Source organism: Vigna unguiculata, chromosome 4 (genome assembly GCF_037176805.1).
Source record: "Vigna unguiculata cultivar grain cowpea cultivar isolate G323 ecotype 2 chromosome 4, ASM3717680v1, whole genome shotgun sequence".
In the NCBI taxonomy this organism is placed as follows: Eukaryota; Viridiplantae; Streptophyta; class Magnoliopsida; order Fabales; family Fabaceae; genus Vigna; species Vigna unguiculata.
The window spans coordinates 9246722-9261186 of record NC_140795.1 but is presented as its reverse complement, the minus strand read 5'-3'; the positions used below and the strand labels follow the sequence as shown (position 1 = coordinate 9261186).

Sequence of the window (14465 nt, the reverse complement as noted above, 5' to 3'; positions counted from 1 at the left end):
CTCACTTCATCTTCTTTATTTCTCTATTGCACGAGGGGCCCTTCTTCTTCTCCATTTCTCTACACGCACGAGAGGCACTTCTCGACACCACCCATTTTCTCTTTTGTTTCGTCGTCGTGTCAACAGCTTCATCTCCTACCATTGTTGACCTTCGACCCCCATTTCGCGATGATGAGAACAGTTGTTGCGCCACCATGTTCGTTCACGCATTACTTGGTATTTTCATAGGGTTTGTACTAACTTTTTTCCCTATAAACCCTTTCTAGGTTTTCCATTCCTCTGTCCCTCTCATTTTCATAGGCAACGACTTTTTCTTCTTCTTCTTCTTCTTCGTTTCTTCTCCATGATTGTGAACAATGGCGGCGTATGCGACAATGAAGCCCACCAAGTCAGGCTTAAAGGAATCCCAAGAACAGATCCACAAGATAAGGATAGCCCTTTCCTCTAAGCATGTCAAAAATATCAAGAAGGGTTTGATTTAATTTTTCTTATAATTTTTATTGCCTATTAGACCTCGATTATCCCATAATCGAGATAGTAAGTCTTAATTTTCTACCTCGGTTGGTTCCAGAACCGAGGAAGTAAGGGCTTAACATGTCTCAGTTGTGAACCGAGACAGAAAGGTTACCTTTTTTTTATCTCGGCTTGATATGCTTCGAGTCTTAAACCGAAGTCAAATAGTAAAAATAATTGCAGTCAAAATCCTTTCTTTCACTAATGTTTATCTCGTCTCTTTTATTTATATTCATCTTCTTTATTCACTATAATTTTTTTGTTTGTATTTTATTTTGTTGAAGATGGAGGTGTGTTATGGAAAGTTTTTTTAAACTATTGCCACTAGTGTTAGTTAAATGCAAAATTAAATTAATATTTAACATATGCTAAATTAAATCAATTTTAAAATAAAAATGTCTTAGCGTTAAAAAAAATCGATGTTAAATTACTTTAATTAAAAAATAATTTAAAATTAATGATAAATTAACGTTGGCAATGCTGACATTACTTAGGGTCAAGTTTTAAAGGTGAATGCTAATAAATTAACGTTAATGGTTTTAGAGTGAGTTGCACATACAATTCAAACATGATATTATTCACTAATTAGCATCAATTTTTACTTATTAATGTTTGGTTTTCTACCAATACTAAACGTTTATTTTCTACTAGTGACTAGTTATAGGTGTGTGTTAGAGAGAGTGAAAGAGAAAGTGTAGTAAGACGTGTGTGTGAGAGAGAAGATAGAGAGAGAAAGGAAGAGAATGAGAATAAGAGAGTAATCATTTATCATTAAAAGAAGGTGCATTCTCAATTAGTCATAAAATTTCTTTTTAACGATTTGAAGAAATATATTTTTATCAGTTTTTGTTTTTCTTAAAATCTATGGCATAATTTATTTAGTATTCGCCCTCTCTGGTCACTTACACCATGTTCCTTACCCTTCTACACTCCATTCCAAACTTTCCCAGCTTCAGCTAACATTTTAAGAACCTACCAATTGCTCGCAATTTCTCCTTCACATGCCTTAAACTATTTATTTTATATCTTTTATCTGTTTTTTCCTTCCAATGGAGGACAAAAAAAAACAGCTGTTGAATATCTACAATCTATTATTCATAATATTCTACCCACCATGCTAACGTTCTTTAAAACTTTATATATAGATATATAGTTCAGAGGGGCATGTTCTTACAATGCATATGTTTGGATATATTAATATTAATGTAATACGTAGCATTACTTATCTGTTATATAATAATATGTAATACAAGGTAAGGTCAAAGGCATTTTGTTTTTGTTTAGTGATGTCACATAATCATTTCATGTGTTTTACAATTTTATATTTCATAAAAGAAATACAGATTAATCAAAACTGGACAAATATTCTCCTTTGAGAATCAACTCTACGAATTAAAATAAATTGTGTGTCCAATTTGAAATTTCATCTTACAAGTATCAAAACCATTTAAAATTTCATCCTGATAACATTTATTATTTAATAGACCTATTATAATATTTATGTTTCGGATATAGGGACCTAGCACTTTTCTAAAAATACTCAATTTGTTCTTATCTTCTCCTTATAGCCGCTTTTCATGTTCAATCTTTTTTTATCCGTTCTTCTTTCTCCCGTTCGGTTGTCCAGACAATCGGGGTACCTGTCGATAAGGCTCTGATGCTTAAGTCAGTTCAAGTCCGTTCGGGTGAGTGCAATTAATGCTGTAATAAATGTGAGGTAAAAAAGTTCTTACCAACTTACCTTAAACCCCTATTTATAATGTTTGACATGCGCATGTGATTAGGATTTTCTTAATTACGGTCCAATTGTTTTTTAAACATGATTACTAACTTGTATTACCTTAATTGGTAGATTTGGTTTTAACATGGCTGCCCGCAGTGGCGGAACTTGGACAAAAAATGTAGGGGAGCCAAATAGATTTGTTATATATAATTTTTTTTAGTTAGAAAAAAAGCTCTTCATCATTTCTCTTCATTTCCTCTACTTAAAATAAGCACACATAATAGTAGAATTCAAAAAAAATATTACTATCATTCACTATTATATCATGCTATTATTTCATGATATCAAACCATGAACACCATTTTAGATAAGCTCTTTGTACCTTATCAATTTGATTTTGTGGTATTGTCAAATTTGAGGCCGTTTTTCTCGTGTTGTAATGAATTTTTAAATTCAGTATATTATAACTCTAAGAATTTTAGATATTTATTTTTTATTTTCTTGAATTCTTGGTTCTCATGAAATTTCTCAAGTTTAGTTAACGTAAATGCATTTTTTTTATCTTTATCACAAACCTACCTCTTTAAAAAAAGAATCAATTTTTTTATTTTTTATCATAATCTTTCTAATATAAATTTATCATCTCTCACCTATCTGAAAAAAATAAAATTTATATTCACAAATCACAATGATCACAATGCAAAACATAACAAAACTCATACCACTTTAATTAAATAAACAACACCGTATGAGTTCAAAACTTTTTTAAAAAAATTACCATAGGCAGCAAAAAAATACAAAATCCCTGAATTTCAGATTAAGGATTATAATAATATGGGGAAAATTATAATTAGGGTTCATACCAATTTCATAAAAGAATCCCTAAAATCATAATTAGGGTTTTATTAATTTGGGATAAACATTCTAAAAACAATCATAAATTTAGCATACATAAATCATAATAAAATACTAACCTTGATCTGAGAGATCATGCAATAATGTATACTTCAATCTCAATTTATGTATTTTCCAACCTCTATTTCCCAATCTATCTCTTTGTATTTATTTCTCTTCACACACTTTCATCATAATTTACATGGTAGAAAAATCTTATAGCGAGAAAAAACAAATTTAATATCTTTTATAAATCAATGTCTCCATTAAATTTTTTTATTTTATCTTTTATTATAATTTCATAATATAAACTTAATATAAATAATATATAAATATAATTTAAAAAATATATAAATATATATAAAAAAAATTCAAAAAAAAAAAAATTGGGGGAGCCACGGCTCCCCCCGGTCACCACATAGGTCCGCCACTGGCTGCCCGACCGACGGACACGTGCATGCTGTCGAAGCCACAATATTTATGACAACAAAGTTCCACTAGAATGAGCGGACTATGACCGCTCGGGTCCACTCTGAAAAAATTGCCACATCAACAACCCACGAGATTATTCGCTTGTAGTAGGTGACCTTCGACCGCTTATCCTTAATCCGACCGACCGAAGGTCTGACTAGAGATGTTGATAGGTCATACGGTAAATTTGTTTTCCGTTATCCACCCACAAATATATAATCCCACACTTAAATTTGAATTAGGTTAAGGTAAAGTTTAGTTCTTAAAAAAAAAGTAGGATTAGGGTATAAAAAAACTACTCAAAGAGTTTCATTTGATTTGATTTGAATTAATGAGGATAAAGCATGAGATAAATATCCAGTCTTGGGTGATATACGATTAATTGATTCTACTTTATCATAAGTTCACATGCATGAAACATATATCTGAAGAGATATGTTGTGTCTGCAGGTTGAACAAGACAAAATAAAACGATGTGACAGCCTGTGTTGAAGAGGGATTCCTCATCATAATAGGCCAGCAATGCACCCTTTCGTTTTACAACATCATTTATCAATCTTAGCTGTCAAAAAATGCTAGCATGGTCCATTCATTTTGTACCTACATAAAGTGTGATGAAGCAAGCACATGAACCACTACGTACATAATTCTTCATAAAGAAACAACATGGACCACTGTTTACGAAAGCAATAGTTCACCAACATTTGTTTTTAGATGAGTTTTATCTATATGTGGTAAAAATTAGAGGTTAATCTATTACTCTTTTTAATACCAAAATGTTAGAATTCACAATCTATAATTTTTTTTTATTATAAATTAATCTTATCTTATCGATTTTCTCTTTATTATAAATTAATCTTATTTCTTATCGGTATAAGATTTCGCTTTGAACAGTTATTCTCAAACTTGATCTCCATGAATAAAAATAATTTTATTTAGGGTTAAATATGTTTTTGGTCTCTTAAATTTTAGTGAAATTTCAAATTAGTCCTTCATTGAAATTTTTGACAAATTTAGTCCTTCATCTTTAAAAGTGCATGAATTTAGTCCTTTTAATCAAATTTTGTTAAGTTTATTTGAAGTTTCAAACGCGTTTTATGACATTGAAGTGAAAATGGGTCGGACGATGTAAACAATTCAAATACTATCATGAAATGCGTTAGAAATGTTAGATAAACTTAACAAAATCTGTTTAAAAGGATTAAATCCACACATTTCTAAAGATGAAGGACTAAATTGGTCAAAATTTTTGAAGATGGACCAATTCCAAATTTTACTTAAACTTTTTGGGACAAAAACATATTTAACCATTTTATTTAAAGTGAACCGATTTAGTAAGAAGGTATTAGTTTAATAAATTGAATTTTCCAAATTATTAGAAAAAGGAAAAGGAATATAGACATGTGATAAGTCCACCAGAAAATTATGAAATGATAAAATATTATGGTTAATGATGGGTCTAAAAGCAACAAAAATGAATTATTGGAGAAAACAAAGCATGGTTTTACACAGAATATATTTCCCCTGTTACTTATCCTTTATCCCTTCCTCTTGTTTTTCTCCTTTTCCATGAAGTTCCTACATACTGAGCTTGAATGTGGGAACACAACCCCAAAACAGACAGTGTCAAACATAAGTAAAGTAGTATGCATAATCTTTGTCATATTTTCTGCGACCACAGCAGTGTTGAAGATGAATAAATTTAAGGTTGCATTTGGTGATTTGAAGGAGCCAGAAAGCTTGCCCTCAACATCTGTGAAGAAGTGTGAGATTTTCAGTGGGGAATGGGTGCCAAATCCTGAGGCACCATACTACACAAACACAACATGTTGGGCAATTCATGAACACCAAAACTGCATGAAACATGGGAGACCAGATTCTGAGTTCATCAAGTGGAGATGGAAGCCAAATGAGTGTGAACTCCCCATTTTCAACCCTTTTCAGTTTTTAGAAATTATGAGGGGAAAATCTTTGGCTTTTGTTGGAGACTCCTTAGCCAGAAATCACATGCAGTCTATGATTTGCCTCCTTTCAAGGGTTAGTGTTTCTCCTACTTTTTCAAGATTCAGATTCATAAGCTTCTTTCTGGTCTTTGATTCATCTATGTCTTTAAACTTTTTCAAACATGATCATTCTTGTAGATAAGAGGATGGAAAAGATGACTCTGAAAATAAAATTTTCACTACAACGTTTTCTATTACCTTATATATCGATATAACTCCTATAAAATTGAAACGTTCCATAATTGTTGGAATACTTTATGTTTTGGCATAATTGGTAGGTATCTTAAATTAACTTCAAACTGAAAATAAAAAGGTTGGATGTATGGAGATATATTTTCACCAAAAATCACTTTTAATTGTAGTTTTTTAATACAAAAAAAAATTCTGTTTTTTCTAGAACTTATTGCCAATTTCTTTTAAAAGTTGGTGTCTTACTATTAAAAGATTGTCACTAATTGATTACTAAGTAGGATTAAGTTGTAAAGATATAATTTTCTAAAATATTTACTATGGTAACTAAATTATAAATGTTTGGTAAAAGAAATATTTACCGAAGTAATAAATAAATATAAAATGGTGAAAAAAATTCGTACGACACTGTTTTTTAAACATCGTTTTAACTTTATAGATAAAAAATAATTTTAATTTTAATTAATTTAAAAATCTTATAATTTTTATTTAAAGATCCATTTTTCAATTTCATTTCTTATTTTCAATTTTGTTCATATTTTGCATCAAACTATATTATTATCTTTTATTTGTTAACAGGATTGCATACCTTTAGATATCATTTTGTTAGAAGATGGCTTTTAAATTTTTATTTTTACAACTTGAATATGAACTAATTTTAACTTATATTCATCTTTTCTTTTATTATTTTTCCCCTTCCATAAGTTCTTATAGATAGCAAACATATTAATAGTAATCCTCTTATCTTCTTCATCCTTCTCAAGAACAAAAAAATGTTCCTTTTTACTGTTAAATCTTCTATTCTGTTCCTTCAAATAACAGCTTTGAATATCTTTTGAATGCATTTTGACTATCACAAGAATTTTAAACCCATTTAATAATTGAAAAAGACAAACACTACTATAGTTTGTTTGAGCTCCAAAATCCAACAAACATTTTAATCTTTTTCACAAACATGTGTTTGTGTTTGCACACATTTTTCCTTGTTGTATTTGTAATCTAAATAACTAAATTTGAAGTCTTGGTCTTTCTATCTTTCTAGGTGGAGTGGCCCATAGATGTTTCCAACACGAATGTCTTTGCCTTCAAGCAATGGAAGTACTCAACTTACAACTTCACCTTGGCTAATTATTGGACACCCCATCTAGTTAGGGCTAAAAAAGTGGATTCAAATAGCACCCTCTTCAATGTTTTCATTGATGAGTTTGATGAAACATGGACAACTCACATTAAAGAGTTTGACTATGTGATCATCAATGGAGGACAATGGTTTTTGGGACCCCTTGTGTTCTATGAGAAACAAAAACTTGTTGTTGGGTGTCAACATTGTGACCTAGACAACATCACTCACTCAAACTTGTACTATGGCTATAGAAAGGTCTTTAACACAACATTTAAATCCATCATTAGTTTAGAAAACTTTAAGGGCACCACATTTCTTAGAACATTTTCACCATCTCATTTTGAAAATGGGTTGTGGAATAAAGGTGGAAATTGTGTGAGAACTAAGCCATTTAGGAGTAATGAAACAAAGTTAGAGGGCTATGATTTAGAGTTACATAAGATTCAATTAGATGAGTTTAGAATGGCCAAGAAAGAAGGAATAAAGAAAGGGTTGAAGTTCATGTTACTTGACACCACACAAGCAATGTTATTGAGACCAGATGGTCACCCCAATAGATATGGGTATTGGCCCAATCAGAATATGACACTGTATAATGATTGTGTCCATTGGTGCTTGCCAGGCCCAATTGACTCATGGAGTGATTTTCTACTAGAAATGTTGAAAATGGAAAGTGTAACATCTACAAGTAAAAATATGATTCATTCATAGATAAATTGATAATTTGATTTTAAAATATAGCATTATTGTAATATTTCATATACTTTTTTCTTGATTATGTGAAAAATGTAAATCATACTTTGGATATTATTATTTATTTTCAAAATAATATCTTCGATGAGATTAAAAACTAATTAACATCATCGTAATATTTGCTTTTAAAATTTCACATTTTGTATGGAATGTGTACTTCTATGTAATTTTTTTTTAATACTTGCTTAAAATTCATTTAATCTTAGAAATTTGTGTTCGTCTAAAGCAATCATTCACCATATTGGAAAATTTGAAGATGAAAAATACTAAATTGGTTTTCATTAATAAAATACAAGTCAATCACAATGAATATGATACTATTGAACCATTTGTGCTAGTTTTAGAGTGAAGTGAAAATTCTTATATCTTTAGGAGATTTGGGTTTTTGTGGTAAATGGATGTATGGAATTTGTATCAACTTCATTACCGGTGAATCAGAGCCTTATTATAGAGTTGTATCCATCAAAAGGAATTAGAAAAAATGGTCCTTTAGCCATTCTATTATTCCTTGGCATTATAGAAGGGTTGGTTAGTTTGGTAAGGAAAACAAGATCCAAGAGTATGTTATATAAGGGTAAAACTAAGGGAAAGTCTAGTTGACGTGGGATTACTACAATTTGCAAATGATACATTTTTCATATGTGAGGCAGACATGAAAAATATTGTAGTGTTGAAAAGTACTTTAAGATTATTTAAATTAGGAGTATGACATGTAAAATCTTGATCATGTTTTACTATTCGTACTCATGTTGCAAGAAGTAAACTAAGTATTATTTTAACTTGGTCACTCTTCTATTCATAGAGGTCTTGAGGAAAAGTAATCCTTACAAAGCGTTTTTAGTCGACATATAGTCTTGAAATATTCTTTGTTCTTCAAGTTGTGTTTGCCCTAGTAAAACATTAAGAGTAATGATCAAATGACTCCTTTTTTTTTACTATTTCTCTTACCACCTTACCTGGCCTGACATATTTAATTTTTTATATTTTTTTATAATTTAATTAAAATTTGAATTCATTATACGGAAGCTCAACGTTGTCACTCGCGCGTGTGTGAAACCCACCACCAAACCCTTTTCTCTTCATCACAAAACCCTTTCCCCAAACCCCTCTCTCCTTTTTAGTTTTCAAAAATCCACAAACCCTGAACCTTCAATTACGAACCCCACCCACATTTGACGAACACCACCCGCGCACACACACGAAACAAAACTTGCTCCCCTCCACTGTGAAAAATCGAAAACCAATTTCTCCTTTTCCCTCCACTCAAGTTATCTCCTTTAACCACACAAGAATTGCGAAACCATCGAACCCAATTCTTGCAAGAAGGGCGAAAGCCACCGAAGAATCCCACTATAATCAAGAAGCACCAACCAAATATATCTTTTTTCTCCTCCACTGTGAGAAATCCATAAACTCGTTTCTCTTTTCCCCTCCACGTTGTTCTGACGACAAACACCACAAAAATCGCGAACACCAAAGAATCACACCTACAAGAAGCGCAAAAGCCACCGAACAACCATCCCATAAAGAAGCAAACACGAAAGGGTAACATTTTCTCCATTTTCGGTTAGGGTTTATCTGTTCAACCATTGTAATGTTTTCCTACTTGGTTTGATATAATGTTTTTAAGAAATTGGTCATTCTATGGATTTAATGGTTTTGAGAAGTTCGATTGGTTGTGAATTTTGTGGTTTTATGCATTTTGATATCTTGTGGTTCTATTGGTCTTTGCTCATATTGTGACTTTTGTGACTTGATGGTTGTCAGTGAAATACAATCTAGCAAGGAATTGAGCTACCATATGGTGTTATTTTTTCCATTTTCCATTTTTATTTTTGTTGATTTGTTTCAGCAGTGGCGCAACTAATATGTACATCAGTTTGTGAAGCTAAATCGTGATGGTTGGGTAAAATAAGTTGTTTGCCAGACTATTATTACAAAGTGTATATTTGTGGTTAATCGCGAAGTAATAGTTAGGTGTGGTCTTCCCTATTATATTTTTTCAATAGTAGTGTTGTATTCATTGTTTTCCTCAATTATCTATTTTGGTGATTGAAGCTTTATATTTGAATACATGTGTGTGTTTATGTATCTTGGAAAAGTGTTACCATTCAATGAATAATATATCCCATGTGTGTAAGCATGAGATATTTTATTTACAATATATCCTCTGTGTGTAACCATTAATTATTTGATTTATATTTTTTTTGGTGAAGTGAAAATCTGATTTGGGAATGATGAGTGATGTTAGTGAAGACGATGGTTGTACAACTTAGAGGAAGGTATGACTTAGGAAATAGTTTTATAAGCTTCTTCAATATATTTATTAAATAATGACTTTATGTGGTTTTTTTATGGTGGATGCAGATTTATTTCAGACATTCATGTCGGACGCAATATGTTGGTTCTTTGAATAAAAGCTTAACACCAGAACAAATTATTTGTCTAGAAAAAACACCATTTGCCTGGATGCCCAAGTTGAAAGAGTCTATGAAGATAAGTAGAAATCTTCTGAATGAGTTGGTTAATGTGTGGGTTGAGAGGAGAGGAGGTTTTTGCCTTAGTAAAGAAATTGTTAGATTTTCTTTATTAGATTTATGCTTAGGTTTAGGGTTGAGGGTGGTTGGAACTAAATTTGATTTGAATGAGGGTTTTGCTCATAGTGAGTGTAGGAAACACTTTGATGATGAAAATGTTGATGTCAAAATCATTTATGAATTCTTATTGCAACATCATGAAGATTTAAGTGTAGTTGATTTTTGTAGATTGTATGTATTGATAGGCATATGTGAGTTTCTATTGTCAAGTCGCAGTGGTAGAATTTTTCCAATATTGTTCAACATTGTGGATGACATTGAAAGTCTTGAAAAATATAATTTAGGTAGTCTTGTGCATGAATACTTGGTTGGGAGTCTATGTACTGCTTCATTGTTGTTGAGAGATGAAGGAAATGCAAAATACTTTCATGTGGATGGTTGTGTTTATTTGTTACAGGTATAATAAATTAATCATAAATTTGTTGTTTTATAAAATATGATCTTGAATTATTAGTTAAGTCTGTTAATTTTTTTTACAGTTATGGGCTTTTGAGCATTTGTTGATTTGGAAGAGAAAAGGAGGAACTCCCACCACCCAATTCCCATGAATATTGCATTGGATGGATGTTAAAGTAAGAGATTCCATAGTTAGTAGTAGTTTGAAGAAGAAAGCTATTAGTTTTATCTTTTTTTACAATTTATAATTTTATAATGTTTATTAGTGCATCAATTTATTCAATGAATTAATTAAAGTTGTTGGTTGATGTTGTTAACAATGGCAGGTTTTGCATGATGTTGTCGTGTCAGAAGAAGAGCTTAAACATGTTGTTGTTCAAAAAGGTTTTCATGAATATGGGTATGGATTTGGCAAAGTTCAAATGATAGATGAAGGAGGGGGGTTTTTACAAGAGAATGAAGAGCTTATGCATGAAATTTTACAACAAGAAGCGACTATTAAGGAACTTAAGCAATCAATTCATAATCGAAAAGCAAAGATGAAGGAGAGGAGCAAACAACTGCCTAACGAATATTTTCCATGTTATGAAGAAAATGGTTCTCTTGCTCACACACATCATAATAGTTTTGATTTGGGTGGCAATTCTGTTGTTGAAGATCATGAAGTTCATAAAAGTAATGAAATTTGTGTCCAAATGGAGGAAAGCAATGTGTATGCGCGAATGAAGCATCAACCACGCACACGTTACAAAAGTCGTTCTATTCGAACTCCGTATGCAAGTTATGGGATAAGGAGGTTGATGAAATAGTTGGAAAATATAATGATGTGTGAAATAATTTGAATTAGAAGTACTTTATGACCTTCTTATATATGAACAATGTTCTTTAAAAAGTACTTCTTAGTATTTAATGGTATCTCTTGTAATTGCTAATGACAGGTTCCTACTTTTTGACAGTTAAATTTCTGTGTGTTTCCTCATTACTATATTAGAAGATGATATTCCTCATGATAACAGTAACCCCAATGGTTTTGTTTCAGCCAACAAGGACTCTGGTGAATCCCACTTAGGTTTCTATCCAAAGGTGGGGATGACCTTCGAAACTTTGGATGAAGTAAAGAAATTTTATAAACAACATGCAATCAAAAGTGGTTTCGGTGTCCGAATCAGAACATCTAACAAAGACGATGATAATGAGTTGTGTTACATCAAAACTAGCTTGTTCTCGAGAAGGAACCCGTGTGTCCAACATCCCCTCGGAAAAGAAGACAATCCCGACTCAAAGAAAGGCTTGCCCTGCACGTGTAACTGCTGTTAAAAAGGAACGTCATTGGTTCATTAGAAGTGTGGTTGACGAACACAATCACCATTTAAGTCCACAAAAAACAAGGCTTATGTGTGGTCATACGAAGATAAATATGCAGGCAAAAAGAGTAATTGATATCAATGATCAAGCGGGTGTACATTTGAACAAAAGTTTTTGCTCATTGATATTTGATGTTGGAGGTTATGAAAACTTGGATTTTATGGAAAGGGATGTTAGAAATTATATTGGTCAGCAGAGATGAGTGATGGTTAAGGATGGCGATGGCCAAGCTTTGTTTCATCATTTTGAACGACAAATCTCATATTTGAATCATATTTTGCAATTCTTGCCAACAAAAACTATTTACGTTTATATACATCTAAAACTTGGAGGAAGTAATTCCGGTGAATATTTTTCGGGATCCATGAACCAATCGAATATGTAATGTTGCCTGAGTGCTTGAAGTTGTTCTTGCGATGTGGAAAGAAGTAAATTAAATTATAACTAGTGTATAGCATGAGAGGAAAACGAAATTCAATAAAAGTCAATTACAGAAGTGTATGTGGGCATGTTTTTTTCATTAAAAATTGTTTCACCATCCCACAACTCAATATATCTTAACACCATCATGCCGCAATCATATCTCCAAATATGTGAACATAAATTAAATCACAATATGATATGAATATAGTAATATTGGATAAAATGTAACACAAAAATTGGTACTTACAAATTGGGTTGAAGGGGAAGAAGGTCTTGGGTAAGGACTTCAAATTTAGGTTTATCACCATCAGGAACATTTAAAAGCAAACCAAATAAAATTTCCATGTTACGGGCCTTAAAAAATCCAATACAAAATTTCAACATACATTTTAGTAATGAATGGTTGAATTTGACAATTACAGCAATTATTTTAAGAAGTAAGCTTACAATCGCATTATTTATTCTTTTTCTTCCATGTTGTGTCCTTCCAAGAGAGTCAAGGACAAAAAATTGACGTGTCTGACAGTTGATTGCATAACACCACCAATGTTGCTCATTGATTATTGGAGCAATACCTTCCAAAAAAAACAAAACAGTCATTAAACATCCACAATAATTATTTAATAAAAAAATTAAAAATCTTTTTTCTTACAAAATCTACTGTCAATATATTGTTTACTGAAATCAGTCCACGCGTCAAGAAAGTGTTGTAGTCCCCTAAGCTCCAAACACGTCTCTTTGCCTTTGCCTTTCTACTATCTTCTACAACTATGGTCTGCATTCAACATATCACAATTAAATTTTGATACACCATCATCAACAACATCCATTAAATATATAAATTTAAAAAACAATAAGAATTATAATATCGTATACAGAGGACCAAACACAACTCTCTTGATCAACCCATTTAATTTTCTTTGTCTATACATGAAGGTGTTGCAAGCAAACAAAATGGCCTAACAAAATTTGAAAGCGAGAATGTAATTTGAGTAGGCAAAATAATAAATTTATAAATATACATGACTTAAGGTCATTACTATGTTGCAAGGCTTTCCAAGAGGACAAAATCCACAGCACTCAATTGTGGTTAGTATTTGATGATTTATGTTAACAACAACTTTCCTGAAAACTTAAAATTTAGAATTAACATTATATAACCGTGAAAATACAATGATGAAATTTATATCCACAACAATAACATACCTGTCGTTTTCTAAGACAAGAATCTGATACAATTGAGAAAAGTCTACATCTAATGAACAATTTTCTGGTTCAATAACGGGAATAATTTCCATTCCATAATGATTGTATTCAAAAGTACATTGCTCTGGTTGATCATAATTACATGATTGAGGCTCCTCAACACCAAAGGCATCACCTTTATGAAATGAAGAAGCTTGATGTTGATGAAAGAAAGATGCATCAGGTTTCTCACCTCCACGAGCATACTTTTCTTCCATACTGCTTAGTTGGTCTTCTAATTGACGAACAACCTTATAATTTCTTATCAACTTCCTTTTGCACCATTGCTTGAATTCAGTAAAGGACATGTCATCTATTCCTCTCTTTTTTATGCCATCTTCAGCAATATTTAGGGCATCACGAACAACATCAATGTTTCTTTCCTCTTCAGTTAATTCCCAATCAAGAACAATCTGCACAATGATGTCCAAACTTTATACCTTATTGGTACACAAAATAGAAATTAATCAACTAAAGTAAAATCAATGCAATGAAATACCTTGTTATATTCAAATGCAGATTTGATTTTGTGAGTCCTAATCATCAAGGACGGCCAACTCAAAATTCTTGGGAAAATAACATCACCTTCAAAAGATCCTAACGAAAGTAATCGACAAACCAAAAGCTGAAAAAATTTAAGGAACTAAATAATCATCAACTTCACAAACACAAGGCTAACAAAATACAACTTGGCTAACATAATAAATACCTGCAAAATAGCCACTGACCTAGCTACAGTTATGGTAGACGCATTTTGATCTTGCCTTAAA

At 31.5% G+C, this 14465-nt stretch overlaps 1 protein-coding gene across 1 annotated transcript; it reads left to right on the top strand.

Annotated features, from left to right (window-relative positions):
- The first annotated feature begins 5094 nt into the window (after nt 1–5094).
- LOC114181413 (protein trichome birefringence-like 19) lies at nt 5095–7652 on the top strand. Its single transcript, XM_028067865.2, has 2 exons — nt 5095–5638; nt 6836–7652. The coding sequence occupies exons 1-2, from the start codon at nt 5171–5173 to the stop codon at nt 7625–7627; spliced, it is 1260 nt and encodes a 419-aa protein (XP_027923666.1). The 5' UTR covers nt 5095–5170; the 3' UTR covers nt 7628–7652.
- The last annotated feature ends 6813 nt before the right edge of the window (nt 7653–14465 follow it).

Excerpts from the sequence above, each read along its gene's own strand:
- LOC114181413 (XM_028067865.2), top strand. The coding sequence starts at position 5,171 with ATGAAGTTCCTACATACTGAGCTTGAATGTGGGAACACAACCCCAAAA. Across the intron at positions 5,639-6,835 it reads TGATTTGCCTCCTTTCAAGG|GTGGAGTGGCCCATAGATGT; the intron begins GTTAGTGTTTCT and ends CTATCTTTCTAG.